General features: G+C 41.0%; 2 protein-coding genes across 2 annotated transcripts; one reads left to right on the top strand and one right to left on the bottom strand.

Moving 5' to 3' along the window:
• Positions 1 to 1,068: 1,068 nt before the first annotated feature.
• LOC132462482 (uncharacterized) lies at positions 1,069 to 4,975 on the top strand. Its single transcript, XM_060058036.1, has 6 exons — positions 1,069 to 1,191; positions 1,284 to 1,601; positions 2,406 to 2,456; positions 3,350 to 3,487; positions 3,520 to 3,648; positions 4,135 to 4,975. The coding sequence occupies exons 1-6, from the start codon at positions 1,149 to 1,151 to the stop codon at positions 4,293 to 4,295; spliced, it is 840 nt and encodes a 279-aa protein (XP_059914019.1). The 5' UTR covers positions 1,069 to 1,148; the 3' UTR covers positions 4,296 to 4,975.
• A 195-nt stretch (positions 4,976 to 5,170) lies between these two features.
• LOC132462481 (uncharacterized) lies at positions 5,171 to 14,935 on the bottom strand. Its single transcript, XM_060058035.1, has 7 exons — positions 14,654 to 14,935; positions 14,246 to 14,561; positions 14,003 to 14,037; positions 13,530 to 13,595; positions 12,357 to 12,650; positions 12,087 to 12,239; positions 5,171 to 5,578 (listed from the first exon to the last, which is right to left on the bottom strand). The coding sequence occupies exons 1-7, from the start codon at positions 14,694 to 14,696 to the stop codon at positions 5,409 to 5,411; spliced, it is 1,077 nt and encodes a 358-aa protein (XP_059914018.1). The 5' UTR covers positions 14,697 to 14,935; the 3' UTR covers positions 5,171 to 5,408.
• Positions 14,936 to 16,971: the final 2,036 nt, after the last annotated feature.

Below are 16,971 nucleotides of genomic sequence, written 5' to 3'. Positions count from 1 at the left end.
TGATTGCTAACTGGGGACATTTGAGTGTGTATATAACAACTAGTCTATTTTGTTTTAAACTTTTAATATAGTGACCCAATTGTCCTCTTGGAGGTAACACAAATTCGTGTCTAGTGTTCGTGTCTAAAGTTATCTTTCTGTTTCTCATAATTAGAGTCAATATTTTAAACATTTCCAATAAAACATACTGATTCATCTATGTATATTCCAATTATTTTGGGGAATTGGAAAAAAATGAAATATTTAGCTGAAATGTATGTAGAATGAATACCTATTTAATTATTTCAATCAAAAGTATGGGCATAAATAACATGTATTCTGGCTTTTGTCTAATTTGATTTCTGGAATACTTGCCCATTTTTGTTGCGAATATATGGAGAAGGCCATGCTGCTGTTTTGATTGACAGCCCCTCATCAGTGCTGGGGGACAGGTGGTGCTCTGAGATGCTTGTGGTCTGTAGGTGGTTGAGGTCGAGCTGGAGGTGGAGATGGAGCTGGTGGAGGAAACAGATACAGAGAACCGTAGCCACACACACACACACACACACACACACACACGCACGCACACACACACACACACACACACACACACACACACACACACACACACACACACACACACACACACACACACACGCGCGCGCGCAAAACATGCACACACACACACACACACACACAAACACACACACACACACACACACACACACACACACACACACACACACACACACACAAGCAAAACATACACACACACACACACACACACACACACACACACACACACACACACACACACACACACACACACACACACACACACACACACACACACACACACACACAAGCACCATCTCCATTGCTAGAGGAATGAATCAACACCAGATATGTGGTTATATTTAACTTCAGCTACAGGTTAAACACATTCATTTGAAATATTCCTTTTTGACATTTACTCACATGTCTATCCTAACTCAGCACAGAATCATGTGACACACAGAAACCAAAAGCTATTGGTTCCACTGAGCTGTCACTCAAAAGCAGCCCGCCCAGTTGACTCCAGGGGGCTGTGTTGAGGACCTATTTGAGGCCAGTCTGATTCACCCTGGTCTCAGTGGCAGCCCCTCTCCTCAGCTTCTCCTACAGACCAGATGCTTCTACTCTCTAGGGCTGCCTGGAGCTCACTGTGTTTAGGTGATAGTTTCCCACCAATCACAACTCACCACACATCGGGTTTCGTCCACCCCAGAACACGGATGCTCATCCATGTGCTCTTGTCCCTACAGCGGTGGTTGCCATGGCAGCAGAGCTGACTCAGGACCAGGTGTCGTGGACCAGGAGAGAAGGGGAAACCGTCTCCTTCAGGTGTACAGACACTGACCAGTGTACTGGTTCCTATATCTTCTGGTACCAGAAGAAAGAGAGCGAAACATTCACCCTGATTCTTGACATTGGCAAGAGTAATGGTGCGCTTGATAAAAAATACAACCATCCTCAGAAGGATGATTTCTCATCAGTCCTCAAAGAGAACAGCTGGGAGTTGTCGCTTCAGAAGGTGAAAGCGTCCCATTCTGCCACCTACTACTGTTCCTGTTGGACTAGTGGTGTCACACAGTGAGACGTTCTCCTTCCTGCCCGTACAAAAACTCTGGTGATCACAAGACGCAGCAGAAGATTTCTCATTGGCTGTTCAATCTACAGCCAGGCGCTAATTTAAACTGGATATGAACAGTAAGATCTGGATCAATCCCTGTTATGTTACACATTAAGGCACGTGTTGAGACTTAACCCTATGCTGGTGTGTATAGTGTCTATGAGGTCGGGGGTACGAGTCCTTGCCGTGCCATGTTGAGAAGGCCAGCAGCAGAAGGAAGAATCCCTGTAATCCCATACTGCCTGTAGTATAGGCTTCATTCCAAGCCTTGATCTCTCCTTGCTGTGCTGAGTTAATATCATCACTGAACTGGTTGCTGGTTTGGGGGAGGTGGATCAAACTACAAAGTAACAGACAGACATCTGGAGGCCCTAATAGAAGTGGACGACTTTAGGCTCAAACCTCAAGAAACAACAATCTAGTAAAATACTGAACTCTGTGGTAATAAAGCTCTCTCTGGAAGATTTTACATTTTCATCCTTCATGAGATGGAACGAGTCTCCAGTTGTTATTAAAGCCTACGATGAAGAGAGAAGAAGACCTTGGAGTAATTTCTGCTGAACACAAACAGTGACATCTACTCTCCAGATTTACTCTGCAGCCGCTTACAAAGCCCTCCTCTCAGGACAAGAACATTCATCCCCACGCCTCCCTGGTGGTGGAGACTGACCATCTATAGGTGATCGATGTGATCAGCAAGTTATTGATCAGCGCTGACAGCATCACAGGCAGTGAGCAGAGGTTTAAGATACAGGATATTTCACTGTGGACATCTTTGGTCGTGGCACCACCCTGGTGGTTACAGGTAAGATACCTTCCTCATGGTTTCTCTGTCTTTGTGTTTCATTTTATTTTGGGGTGAATATGAGTAATAATATTTCCAGTTGTTTGTGTTTGACCTGTTTGAGTTGTGCAGGAGAAGTCAGTGTTGTCTGATTCATGTTTGAACCGCTTAAAATCACACCAATGCTATTAATAAACTGCCTCATTTTAATATGTCAGTGTAATATGAAATAAATTGTGAAGGTCAATATACATATTGGGGATAATTATGTTTAAATAAAAAATCTTGACAGTTTCAAACCACCAATAATCAAATTTTGTATTATACTAATAAAATGATAAGCCAACAGCTGGCCAAAATCAAATGAATACTCCTAATAAAGTTTAAGTGGAATCCGTTTATATTGTAGACATCTCATCTACCTGCTTCAATACAATTGTTATTCCAGAAAGTTGAAATAATTATGATGCATTAATAATAATATTGATTGGCGTAGTATTTTAATGCCTGTATTTTCATGTATTTATATATGTTTTTTATGGATAATGCACATGGCATGTATATCAGGCTAGATATGTAAATCATATATATTGTATGTATAACATAGTTATACAGTATATGTTAATATTTATTAATATATTCTCAGCGTATTGTTCATTCTATTGTAGTTTTATTTTTACAGCTAAAATATTTTAATTATCAAGTTTACAATTATTATAATAATAATTGTGGTATTTATTGTAATAAATTGACAAAATTATGAATTGATTGCCTCACTTCATAGTGTTTTCATAATTATTTATTACTTAACATATTTTGTTATCTGTAATATAATAATTCTGCTAATATTTCCTCGGTTTTGACACCATGTGACTTGTGTTCTGTCTCTCGATTGGTTCTTCTGTTAAACTCAGACAGGTCAGTGGTGCGGCCCAAAGTGAGCGTCTACCCAGCGACGGGAGCTGATTTAAAGGGCCGGCGCTCCCTGCTGTGTGTAGCCAGAGACATGGTCCCTGAGGAGGTCCGGGTGTCCTGGAGGAGGAGAGGGGGGGGCGGAGGGGGGGGGGGGGGGGGGGGGGGGGGGAGCAGCTGGAGCTCAGAGGACCGACATATGCTGCCAGCATCCTGGTTATTGATCAGGGAGAAACCCTCACAGATCAATTCATCTGTAGAGTTGAGCATGAGAGCGGTCTGCAGGAGGTGGAGGTCCCAGGTAATGAAGAACTACAACCCCTACACATCAGCTTGTTGTCTATCACTAACCCCAGTGTCTATCAAATTGGACATGTAATCTTATATAACCCCACTATCACCTGTAACATTTCAATTACTTTTATATGAGCAACTGTAGACCACTGTGGTCTATTTGGTACATATAAACTAGTCTTGACCACAATGGTGCAAATTAACCAGTAAAGACCCCAGGATGAATATGAAGCAGTATATAGCAGTTTGAAGCAATTTGATGCATATAAAGCAGTATAAAACAGTATAGACCCTTATGGGGAAAACAAACCTGTATAAACCAGTATAGACCACTATGGTCTATATGGACCAGTCTAAAGCACTGGGTTGCATATGGACCAGTATAAACCAGCATAGGCCTCTATGGTGCACATTGACCAGTATAAACCAGTATGGTCCTCTATGGTGCATATGGACCAGCATAAACCAGTATGGGCTGTGTGTTGGGTCCCAGAGTCCCTCCAGGTGCTGTCCAGAGCCAGGCTGGCGTCTGTGCTCTACACAGTGATGGTGGTGAAGAGTGTGCTCTGCTGCTGTGGCCTGGCTCTCCTGCTCCTCCACACCAACAAGACCAGCAGGACGCCCAAAACCAGCACCACCACAGCCCTGGACTGACGCTGCTGTCCCCCAGAACCAGCACCACCACAGCCCTGGACTGACGCTGCTGTCCCCCAGAACCAGCAGACCCACCTCGCACAACCATAAGAGGTCATCATGTCATCATTTTATTCAGTTCTACTCTTCACGTTTTTTAAGTTTACTTTCATTGCTTTCATGTTTGTAATACTTTGTTTATATAATGTGTCCGTCCTGACGAAGTACTGAACTCAATACTCACAGTAGACAACAGAAACCTAGAGCAAAAACATAGATAAAGTAGATGGCTAGGGAGTTCAAATAGTTTGATAAAAATTTAAGAAATATTTTAGCATTCAGAATAAAATGAGCAATGATAACATATTTTATTATTATACATATATTTTACATATTATGATTGATATCATTAAAAGATAAATTCATCATCGCTGTATTTGATAGTACGACTTATATTGACATTTAAATAAAACAATTGGCTATCCTATACCCGTCTACATGTTTGTCAACCCTTCTATTTGTACATGACTCTACATGAGCTTTTTCTGATTTTTTTTAAATAATTTTCATACATACAGGATTGGTATGTTAACCTAGGTTTCACATGTTTGGTCAAGCACGACAATGGTAATTAAAAGTAATTATTTAGTTAATTGAAGCCTACCTTCAAACTTTTCAATAAACTGAGGAGTAGTGTAACAGTACAAGAGTAATGGTCTTTGTGTACCAAGTGCAATTTTTCAGATTCGTTAGATCATGATTTATGATATATGAATATGTAAATGTTTCATGCGTGTTTTTGGATTTTAAAATCACACCACCTGAGCGCATCACAGACTGATTCAAAGAGTAAGAAAACTTTTTTTAATTCATTTAACATAATAATTCACCACGAATTTAACACCTTCATTAATAGACAACCAGCAAATGTAACAATTTAGATTTTTATAAATTGTTTTTACATAATCGGCAGTAAGAACAAATAAGCAAAAGAAATGCAGATCTCTGGTCCGACCAGTGGAGGGAAAAGAGAATCGGAACAAAATTAAAAAGATGTTGACATGTTGACATGATGACATGATGACCTCTTATGGTTCTACGAGGTGGGTCTGCTGGTTCTGGGGGACAGCAGCGTCAGTCCAGGGCTGTGGTGGTGCTGGTTCTGGGCGTCCTGCTGGTCTTGTTGGTGTGGAGGAGCAGGAGAGCCAGGCCACAGCAGCAGAGCACACTCTTCACCACCATCACTGTGTAGAGCACAGACGCCAGCCTGGCTCTGGACAGCACCTGGAGGGACTCTGGGACCCCTACCAACACACAGCCCATACTGGTTTATACTGGTCCATATGCACCATAGAGGCCTATGCTGGTTTATACTGATTCATATGCACCATATGGTCTTTACTGGTTAATTTGCACCATTTTGGCCAGGACTGGTTTATATGTACCAAAGTATTCTAAACTGGTTTATATGAACCACAGTGGTCTACTGGTTGATATAAAAGTAATTGAAATGTTCCAGGTGATAGCCAGTGGGGTTAGTGATAGACAACAAGCTGATTGTTATAGGGTTGTAGTTCTTCATTACCTGCTGGGATCTCCTCCTTCAGGTCGCTCTCATGCTCAACACTACAGATGTATTGATCTGTGAGGGTTTCTCCCTGATCAATAACCAGGATGCTGGCAGCGTATGTCGGTCCTCTGAGCTCCAGCTGCTCCCCCCCCTCCCCCCCCCTCCGCCCCCCCCTCTCCTCCTCCAGGACACCCGGACCTCCTCAGGGACCATGTCTCTGGCTACACACAGCAGGGAGCGCCGGCCCTTTAAATCAGCTCTTGTCGCTGGGTAGACGCTCACTTTGGGCCGCTCCACTGACCTGTCTGAGTTTAACAGAGGAACCAATCAAGAGACAGAACACAAGTCACATGGTGTCAAAACGTGGAAATATTAGCAGAATTATTATATTACATATTACGAATTATGTTATTAATTAAATAATTATGAAAGCAATATGAAGTGACGCAATCAATTATTTTTATAATTACTATAATTAATATTATAATGATTTTAAACATGATGATTCAAATAATTTAAAGTAGTCAAAAAAATTACATTAGCGATTGAAAAAATATATAATGATGAATATTAACATATATAACTATGTTATACACACAATATAAACTGATTTACATATCAAGCCTAATATACATACATGTGCATTTTCCGTAGTAAACATAGATATAAATATATATTTGAATCAATATCATTATTATTTTTACGTTACATTTCAAGATTAGAAATGTACATAATAGAATATAAACAGATTCTACTTAAAAGGAGGCTTTAATCGATTTTGAAAATCGTCATTGACGATTTGTATCCCATCATGATAATTCATAATATGTTTTGTAACTTTCATAATTTATTACATAATACACTGGCATATTATACTGAGGCATAGTTTATTAATAGCATTAGTGATATTTTAAGCTGTACAGACAGCTGAAAAATGGATCTTCAGACAACACTGACTTCTCAAGCACAACTCAAAGAGGTCAAACAACCAACTGCAAATATTATGACACTCATATTCTCCCCAACATGAAATGAAACACAAAGACAGAGAAACCATGAAGAATTTATCTTACCTGTAACGACCAGGGTGGTGCCACGACCAAAGATATAGACGCCCACAGTGAAATATCCTGTATCTTAAACCTCTGCTCACCGCCTGTGATGCTGTCAGCGCTGATCAGTAAGTTGCTGATCACATCGATCACCTATAGATGATCAGCACCACTACAAGGGAGGCGTGGGGATGAATGTTCTGGTCCTGAGAGGAGGGCTTTGTAAGAGGCTGCAGAGTAAATCAGGATAGTTGATCTGTGCTCAGTAGAAATGACTCCAAGGTCTTCTTCTCTCGTCATCGTAGGCTTTAATAACAACTGAAGACTCATTCCTTCTCATGCAAGACAACAATGTAAGATCTTCCAGAGAGTGCTCCATTACCTAAGAGCTCAGTATTTTACTAGATTCTTGTTTCTTGAGGTTTGAGCATAAAGTCGTCCACTTCTATTAGAGCCTCCAGATGTTTGTCTGTTACTCTTTAGTTTGATCCAGCTCACCCTAACCAACAACCAGTTCAGTGATTGTATTAACTCAGCACAGTAGCAAGGGGAGATCAAGGCTTGGATTGAAGCCTAAACAACAGACAGTATGGTCCAGGCTCTGATCTAACAGGGATTGATCCCGATCTTACTGTTCATGTCCAGTTCAAATTAGTGCCTAGCTGTAGATTGAACAGCCAATGAGACATGACCTGCTGGGTCATGTGATCACCAGAGTTTTTGTACGGGGAGGAAGGAGAACGTCTCACTGTGTGACACCACAGGAACAGTAGTAGGTGGCAGAATGGGACGCTTTCACCTTCTGAAGCGACAACTCCCAGCTGTTCTCTTTGAGGACTGATGAGAAATCATCCTTCTGAGGATGGTTGTATCCTTTGTAAACTTCACCATCACTCTTGTCAATTCGTAGAATTATGGTGAATGTTTCCTTATTTTTCTTCTGGTACCAGCGGATATAATTACTACCACACTGTTCAGTGTTTGTACATCTGAAGGAGACGGCGTCCCCTTCTCTCCTGGTCCACGACACCTGGTCCTGAGTCAGCTCTGTTGCCATGGCAACCACCGCTGTAGGGACAAGAGCACATGGATGAGCATCCGTGTTCTGGGGTGGACGAAACCCGATGTGTGGTGAGTTGTGTGGAAAACTGTCACCTAAACACAGTGAGCTCCAGGCAGCCCTAGACAGTAGAAGCATCTGGTCTGTAGGAGAAGCTGAGGAGAGGGGCTGCCACTGAGACCAGGGTGAGCCAGGGTGGCCTCAAATAGGTCCTCAACGCCAGCCCACCGTCCCCTGGGGTGGAGTGGGAGGGCTGCTTTTGAGTGACAGCTCAGTGGAACCAATGGCGTAGTGTCAGTGTGTCACATGATTCTGAGCCAGAGGACCAATGGCAGCACAGAGTCAGGATTGACATGTGAGTAAATGTTGAAGAGGTATATTTCAGATGAATGTGTTTGAACCTGTAGCTGAAGTTAAATATAACCACATATCTGCCGTTGATTCATTCCTCCAGCAGCAGTGAAGTTGGTGCCTGCGTGCGTGTGTGTGATTGTGTCTTTGTTGGGGATCAGATGAGCTCAGGTTCTCTGTATTAGCGGAGACCTGAATCTGTTTCCTCCATCAGCTCCACCTCCACCGGCTGCAGACCACAAACATCTCAGAGCACCACATCCTGTTCCCCAGCACTCATGAGGAGCTGTCAATCAAAACAGTCGCATTGTCGTCTCCTTGACGACCGAGGTATGGTGGAAGTGGAAAGACTCTGATCTCTGGTGAGAGAAGAGCATGCTTGACTGTGTACTGCAAATTAAAACCACACCGATTATTGTAGAGATAAATAAAGTTATTTAATAATCTATTCAGAAGTATCCTAAACACATATTAGCAACAGGAAAGGGGCTATAAATCCAAAAATCTAATTCCAAAATATATACATTATGCCCAAAATATTTACAATATTTAGAGAAATAAATAGAAATCGAAAGGATAGAAGAATAGAAAGGATAGAAATCATTAAATTTGTTTCATAGGAATCAGCTAAATATTGGCTTTTAGTTTTCATATTAAAATTCACCCGAAATTTGAAATTGAATATACATGTTTGAATAATTTTTTATTGGAAATGTTATTGAATAAATCTATAAATATGAAGACAAATTCATACATAACAATTGGATACACACCATGAAATGTATTCTGAATTGGAAACTGTATCCACTAACACTTTACTTTTTAAATAAGTGTATTCAATTACATACAATTCCAAATTAAACCAAAATAATAGACTAATAACAACAGCAAAGCGATGCTTAAGATTTCCATCCATCTACTTATGTACCAAGATAATGAAAAAAAATTAACTGCGCATTTATTGAGTTTCTTTTACGATTTATTTGTATGCTTTATGATATAGTGAGATAGACAGGAAGGTAAGGGAGAGAGAGCGGGGGACATGCAGCATAGGACCACTGCAGGAATCAAACCCGCGTCACCGCGGTAAGGGCTGAGTCTTATACGCGCTCTACCCGGTGAGCCGCCGGGGCGCCCCACTGCCCCCACTGCACTGCTTTACACATCTTTTTGTCCATTTTCTTGTGTTTAGTAGCCTACATAAATAAATATGCTATGTGATATTTGTTGGCAGTGTAACTTAAAGATCAGGTTTTAAACTCAAAAGGAGACTCACCTCAGGTTGAGAAGGTTAAACCAAAATCATGTTAATCTCTGCAGAAACTGCAGATTTATCAAAAATAATGATTGAAATCAAACCAAAGTATAATAATTCACTAGGACACTTATTAGACTGGTTTAGCTACAGGACAGGACCTTGAGACAAATGCATAAAAAACAGAGGGCTTAAATCCACATGAGGACACTATTAACAAATCAACACAGGTGGAAGAAGACGATGAAAGAACAGCTGAGGACATCAGGAGAAAGAAACCAAAACTACACAAAGACAAACAACCGTTGAAACTGTGACAGGTTGGTAGTAATATCATGGGCAGCCATTTCCTGCATCCCCTGGTATTAATAATAAAGAAACACTAACTTTATCATGTTTTGATACTCTTTTAATTACCTTAAATTACCTAAATTAGAATAAACTACACCCGAACTACAAAGAATTCCTTCACAACCACAATAAAGTCAATAAAGTGCTCCTTCAGAACTAAAATTAAATAATCCATAATTACAATAAACGACTTCACAATAAACTCATTCAGAATCATAAAATGGTGCTCCGTCAGAGCTATACAAATATTTAGAACCACAGTAAACCTACCCTAATCTTTCAGAACTACTAAGACAATCAATCATTTGATAGGGTGCAAAGCTTTTTCATTATGTCTGTCTGCAGATTTGAGCTTTTCAAGCATTGAGGGGGTTTAATAAGGAATGAAATGTGTTTTGCTCGCCAATGAAGACGTCCAATTTTGGGGGTAATCCAATTTTATCGCACCTTGAATTTTAACACCCTGAGCGTACACTAGACTTATAAATGTCTAGAAACTAGCCGGTTAAATTCTAGTTCAAAGTTAACCTTACACTCGAGCAAAGTTAAAATCAATTTCCATTGTGGCTTGAAGCATAGTTGATGTTCATCTAAAGGTTTTATTCAGAATCGTTGTCATGTTCATTTATTCTTATAATTAAACTATCCTACAGTTCTACGTATAATGTTCCTTCAACCTGTTCAACCACACATGTTCCAACAGAGGGCCATGAGCCATCCAGACTGACTCAAAGATTAAGCAAATACGCTTCTATATAATAACATAATTCACCTTATGAATACAACTCCATTAATAAACAACCAGCTAATGTTACATTTGAGAGTTTTATTATTTTAAAAGCATGTTCTTTATTATTATTATGTTCATCTAAAGGTTTTATTCAGAATCGTTGTCATGTTCATTTATTCTTATAATTAAACTATCCTACAGTTCTACGTATAATGTTCCTTCAACCTGTTCAACCACACATGTTCCAACAGAGGGCCATGAGCCATCCAGACTGACTCAAAGATTAAGCAAATACGCTTCTATATAATAACATAATTCACCTTATGAATACAACTCCATTAATAGACAACCAGCTAATGTTACATTTGAGAGTTTTATTATTTTAAAAGCATGTTCTTGATTATTATTATTACATAACAATAATAATAATACATTCAGCTCACATTGCGCTTTTCTAAATACTCAAAGTCGCTTAACAGAGTGAACACAGAATAAAAACATTTAATAATAACGTATATAAGTAAGAAGATAAAATTGGGTAAAAATAGATATCTAAAAAACTGAAATAGGTATAAAAGAGAGGAATAGTTAAAAGGAGGGAGGGTAGAGAAGGGAAGGAGGTTATGTGTTGAAAGCGATCTTGAAAAGGTGGGTTTTGAGGGCCTGTTTAAATGAAGGGAGTGTGTTAGATGTTACATGGGCAACGGTACACACTTAGAAACAGGAAACAGAAAACCGTGAAAAGCTCATGCAGTTTTCTGGTCCGAACAGTGGAGGGAAAAGAGCAGAAGAACGTGGAGAGTAGAAATGAATAACAACATTACATTATGACATGATGATCTGATGACATGATGACATGGTGACATGATGACCGCTTATGGTTGTACAAGGTGGGTCTGCTGGTTCTGGGGGACAGCAGCGTCAGTCCAGGGCTGTGGTGGTGCTGGTTCTGGGGGACAGCAGCGTCAGTCCAGGGCTGTGGTGGTGCTGGTTCTGGGCATCCTGCTGGTCTTGTTGGTGTGGAGGAGCAGGAGAGCCAGGCCACAGCAGCAGAGCACACTCTTCACCACCATCACTGTGTAGAGCACAGACGCCAGCCTGGCTCTGGACAGAACCTGGAGGGACTCTGGGACCCAACACACAGCCCATACTGGTTTATACTGGTCCATGTGCACCATAGAGGCCTATGTGGTTTGTACTGGTCCATATGCACCATAGAGGCCTATGTGGTTTGTACGTGCCATACTGGTTTATGCTGGCTTATAATGGCTTGTACACTCCATACTGTTATAAACTGGTTGTAATGGTTCATAATAGTTTGTACTGGTTTACACTCCATGGTGTGTACATATATTAATGTATTCTTGATGAGATACCACACTGCTAATCCAGAGGCCACTTGAGATTCCTACAACAGTTCAGAGTGAGAGCAGCTGATCTTACGGTGTGTTTCATCTGAAGGACCTTCTCTGGGTCTCCCTGGACGCCGGGGGTCCGTAGTAACTGCCGTCGCCAAGGTAACATCTGTCTTTCCGGGGCCTTCTGAAGTCAAGGTCATTTCTATCATTCCGGGGCCTTCTGACGTCAAGGTAATTTCTGTTGGAGGTGGGTCAGCGTTTGTGGGTTATTAATAGACTTCATGTCCCAGGTGATAGACAGTGGGGTTAGTGATAGACAACAAGCTGATGTGTAGGGGTTGTAGTTCTTCATTACCTGCTGGGAACTCCACCTCCTGCAGACCGCCCTCATGATCAACTCTACAGATGTATTGATCTGTGAGGGTTTCTCCCTGATCAATAACCAGGATGCTGGCAGCGTATGTCGGTGCTCTGAGCTCCAGCTGCTCCCCGTCCTTCCCCCCCCCTCCGCCCCCCCCTCTCCTCCTCCAGGACACCCGGACCTCCTCAGGGACCATGTCTCTGGCTACACACAGCAGGGAGCGCCGGCCCTTTAAATCAGCTCCCGTCGCTGGGTAGACGCTCACTTTGGGCCGCTCCACTGACCTGTCTGAGTTTAACAGAAGAACCAATCGAGAGACAGAACACAAGTCACATGGTGTCAAAACCGTGGAAATATTAGCAGAATTATTATATTACATATTACAACATATGTTAAGAATTAAATAACTGAAAACAATATGAAGGGAGGCAATCACTTCATAATTTGTGTAAAATTATTATATTTTGTAATTGTAATATTATTTTATTTTTATAAGTACTATAATTAATATTACTACGATTTTAAACATGATAATTAAAATCATTTTAAGTAGTCAAAGAAACTACATTAGCGATCTAAAAAAAATTGAATAATAAATATTTACATATAGAACTATGTTATACATACAATATATCTGATTTATGTATCAAGCCCAATGATATTATGGAAAATGCACATTGGGCAATGTGCATTTTCCATAATAAACATATATATATACAGTATCATTAATATTTTTACATTATTATTTCTACTTTGTGAAATAATAATTGTTTTGAAGATTAGAAATGTACATAATAGAATAGAATAGAAACAGATCCTACTTAAAAGGAGGCTTTAATTTATATTGGCAAACTGTTGACGTTAATGTTGGCTTTTATTAGCATAATATTACAATTTTAATATTGGTTTGAAAATTGTCATGTGCTGATTTTTGTCCCCATAATGATAATTCATAATAATATTATACTGAGGCATAGTTTATTAATAGCATTAGTGATATTTTAAGCTGTACAGACAGAACATGAAACTTCAGACAACACTGACTTCTCTAGCACAACTCAAAGAGGTCAAAAAACAACCAAAAAACTGGAAATATTAATACACTCATATTCTCCCCAACATAAAATGAAACACAAAGACAGAGAAACCATGAAGCAGTGATCTTACCTGTAACAACCAGGGTGGTGCCACGACCAAAGATATCCACAGTGAAATATCCTGTATCATAAACCTCTGCTCACCACCTGTGATGCCGTCAACGCTGATCAATAACTTGTTGATCACATCGATCCCCTACAGATGATCAGCACCACTACAAGGGAGGCGTGGGGATGAATGTTCTTGTCCTGAGAGGAGGGCTTTGTAAGAGGCTGCAGAGTAAATCAGCAGAGTTTATATCATTCCTCAGTAGAAATGTCTCCACGGTCTTCTTCTCTTTTCATCGTAGGCTTTAATAACCACTGGAGACTCGTTCCTTCTCAAGGAAGACGACGATGTAAGAACTTCAAGAGAGTGCTTCACTACCACAGAGCTCAGTATTTAACTAGATTCTTGTTTCTTGAGGTGTGAGAATGAAGTCTTTAATTTCCGTCCGAGCCTCCAGATGTTTGTCTGTTACTCTTTAGTTTGATCCACCTCACCGTAACCAACAACCAGTTCAGTGATGATATTAACTCTGCACAGTATAGGAGAGGCTTGGATTGAAGCCTAAACTACAGACAGTAAGGTCCAGGCTCTGATCTAACAGGGATTGATCCAGATCTTACTGTTCACGTCCAGTTTAAATTAGCGCCTGGCTGTAGATTGAACAGCCAATGAGACATGACCTGCCGGATCATGTGATCACCAGAGTTTTTGTACGGGCAGGAAGGAGAACGTCTCACTGTGTGACACCACAGGAACAGTAGTAGGTGGCAGAATGGGACGCTTTCACCTTCTGAAGCAACAACTCCCAGCTGTTCTCTTTGAGGACTGATGAGAAATCATCTTCCTGAGGATGGTTGTATCTTTTATCAAGCGCACCATCACGCTTGTCAATGTCAAGAATCACCCTGAATGTTTCGCTCTCTTTCTTCTGGTACCAGTAGATATAGGAACCACACTGGTCAGTGTTTGTACATCTGAAGGAGACGGCTTTCCCTTTGCTCCTGGTCCACGACACCTGGTCCTGAGTCAGCTCTGCTGCCATGGCAACCACCGCTGTAGGGACAAGAGCACATGGATGAGCATCCGTGTTCTGGGATGGACGAAACCCGATGTGTGGTGAGTTGTGATTGGTGGGAAACTGTCACCTAAACACAGTGAGCTCCAGGCAGCCCTAGAGAGTAGATGCATCTGGTCTGTAGGAGAAGCTGAGGAGAGGGGCTGCCACTGAGACCAGGGTGAACCAGGGTGGCCTCAAATAGGTCCTCAACAAAGCCCACCGTCCCCTAGGTTGGAGTGGGAGGGCTGCTTTTGAGTGACAGTTCAGTGGAACCAATGGCGTGGTGTCTGTGTGTCGCATGATTCTGACCCAGAGGACCAATGGCAGCATAGAGTCAGGATTGACATGTGAGTAAATGTAGAAGAGGCATATTTCAGATGAATGTGTTTGAACCTGTAGCTGAAGTTAAATATAACCACACATCTGCCGTTGATTCATTCCTCCAGCAGCAGTGAAGTTGGTGTGTGCTTGCGTGTGTGTTATTGTGTCTTTGTTGGGGATCAGATGAGCTCAGGTTCGCTGTATTAGTGCAGACCTGAATCTTCCTCCTCCATCAGCTCCACCTCCACCGGCTACAGACCACAAACATCTCAGAGCACCACATCCTGTTCCCCATCACTGATGAGGAGCTGTCAATCAAAACAGCAGCATGGTCGTCTCCTTGACGACGCGGTATCGGTGGAAATGGAAAGACTCTGATCTGTGGTGAGAGAAGAGCATGCTTGATCACATAATGCAAACTAAAACCACACCAATTATTGTAGAGTTTCAATAAAGTTATTTAATAATCTACTCAGAAGTATCCTAAACACATATATTAGCAACAAGAAAAATAAAATCCATAAATCAGATTCCAAAAAAGCCAGAATATATGTTATTTATGCCCAAAATATTTACAATATTTAGATAATGTAAATATAGAAATCCTTAAATATGCAACCTACAAAGAAATCAGCTAAATATTGGCTTTTATTCAAATTCATCCAAATAAGTAGAATATAGGTATATGAATAAAAAAAATGGAAATGTGTATGTGTTAAATTACTAAATCTAGAGTAATTGAAAGATAGAAATTTATACTTAACAATTAGCTACACACCATGAAATGTATTCCGAATTGGAATCTGTTTTCAAGATCAAGATTCAATACTTTATTGCCATACAACTCTGTGCAAGTTGCCAGGGATTTGTTTCAGTGTGCTCATGACAGTACATGACAGTACAAGACCCACACAAAAGACACATAAAACATAGAACATAATTTCATCCATGCAAATTCCTTCCAAGGATCCCACACATAAGACATGTAGCCCACTTCCACCTGGTTAACAGGCCAGGGTAAGTGCTGTATGTTTGATTAAAGTGACAGGTGCATATCGGTGCAAGTGATGTGCAAAATGGAGCAAGTCATGTGCAAATCTGCATAAGGTCCAATAAATAAGTACATAGTTAAGAAAACTCACATTATATAAAAACAGAGTAGAAATTAGTGCATATTATACTATACAGGGCCACTGGGGGAGTCTGCATTCCTGATATACTGGTGCAGGGATGTAGAGTTGTTAAGAGATGTAATGGACCTGCAGTATGTGCTGTTGAGGAAGCGGGAGGTTTTAGTTTTGATGGCCCTCAACCTTCTACGTGATGGGAGTGGATTGAAGAGGAGTTAGCAGGGTGTCATTTATCCTGAAGAGTTTTCAGGCCTCTTCTGTGGATACGGGCCTCGTAGATGTCTGAGATGGGAGGGAGACTGCAGCCAACTATCTTGGAGGCCGTATGGACAATCCTGTCTAGTCGCATCCTCTGCTGGACAGTAGGTTTGCCATTCCAGACTGTGATTGAGAACGTAAGGACGCTCTCAATGGTGGCTCGGTAGAACTGCTGCATCCCCTTGCAGGACACCCCAAACTTCTTTAGTCGGCGGAGGAAAAAGAGCCTCTGGTGGGCTTTTTTAATAATAGCAGTGATGTTATCTATCCATTTCAGAGAGGAGGAGATCATTGTGCCCAGAAATGTGAAGCTGTCTACCCGTTCCACCACCGCCGCATTGATGGACAGAGGTGGGGTCTCCTTCCTCTGTCTTCGGAAGTCCACCTCTAGGTTGTGGTGGGAACACCATTCAGTTAAAGAAAGGATCTCATTTCTGTAGGCACTGTCATCATCCCCTGAAATCAGCCCTATCAAGGTTGTATCATCAGCGAAATTAAGCATTTTCCCTGATTCACTGTGTGATATGCAGTCATTAGTGTACTCAGAATATAACAGAGGTGATAATACACACCCCTGGGGGGCACCAGTACTAATGTGTTTGGCCTGTGACAACTTGTTATTGATTTTAACAACTTGTGTTCTTTGCTGTAGGAAATCTAAAATCCAGTGACATAAGGAGTTCAGGACACCCATGTT

This window comes from Gadus macrocephalus, chromosome 8 (assembly GCF_031168955.1).
Source record: "Gadus macrocephalus chromosome 8, ASM3116895v1".
In the NCBI taxonomy this organism is placed as follows: domain Eukaryota; kingdom Metazoa; phylum Chordata; class Actinopteri; order Gadiformes; family Gadidae; genus Gadus; species Gadus macrocephalus.
Note: the sequence above shows the minus strand (reverse complement) of the source record. Positions and strands in the feature narration are given on the sequence as shown.

Coding starts and splice junctions, on each gene's coding strand:
- LOC132462482 (XM_060058036.1), top strand. CDS start 1,149: ATGCTTCTACTCTCTAGGGCTGCCTGGAGCTCACTGTGTTTAG. Junction 1,192..1,283: donor CTGGAGCTCACTGTGTTTAG/GTGATAGTTTCC, acceptor TTGTCCCTACAG/CGGTGGTTGCCATGGCAGCA. Junction 1,602..2,405: donor CTGTTCCTGTTGGACTAGTG/GTGTCACACAGT, acceptor TTTAAGATACAG/GATATTTCACTGTGGACATC.
- LOC132462481 (XM_060058035.1), bottom strand. CDS start 14,696: ATGCATCTACTCTCTAGGGCTGCCTGGAGCTCACTGTGTTTAG. Junction 13,596..14,002: donor TGAACTGGTTGTTGGTTACG/GTGAGGTGGATC, acceptor GGTGGTGAGCAG/AGGTTTATGATACAGGATAT. Junction 12,240..12,356: donor GGAGGTGGAGTTCCCAGCAG/GTAATGAAGAAC, acceptor CACCTCCAACAG/AAATTACCTTGACGTCAGAA.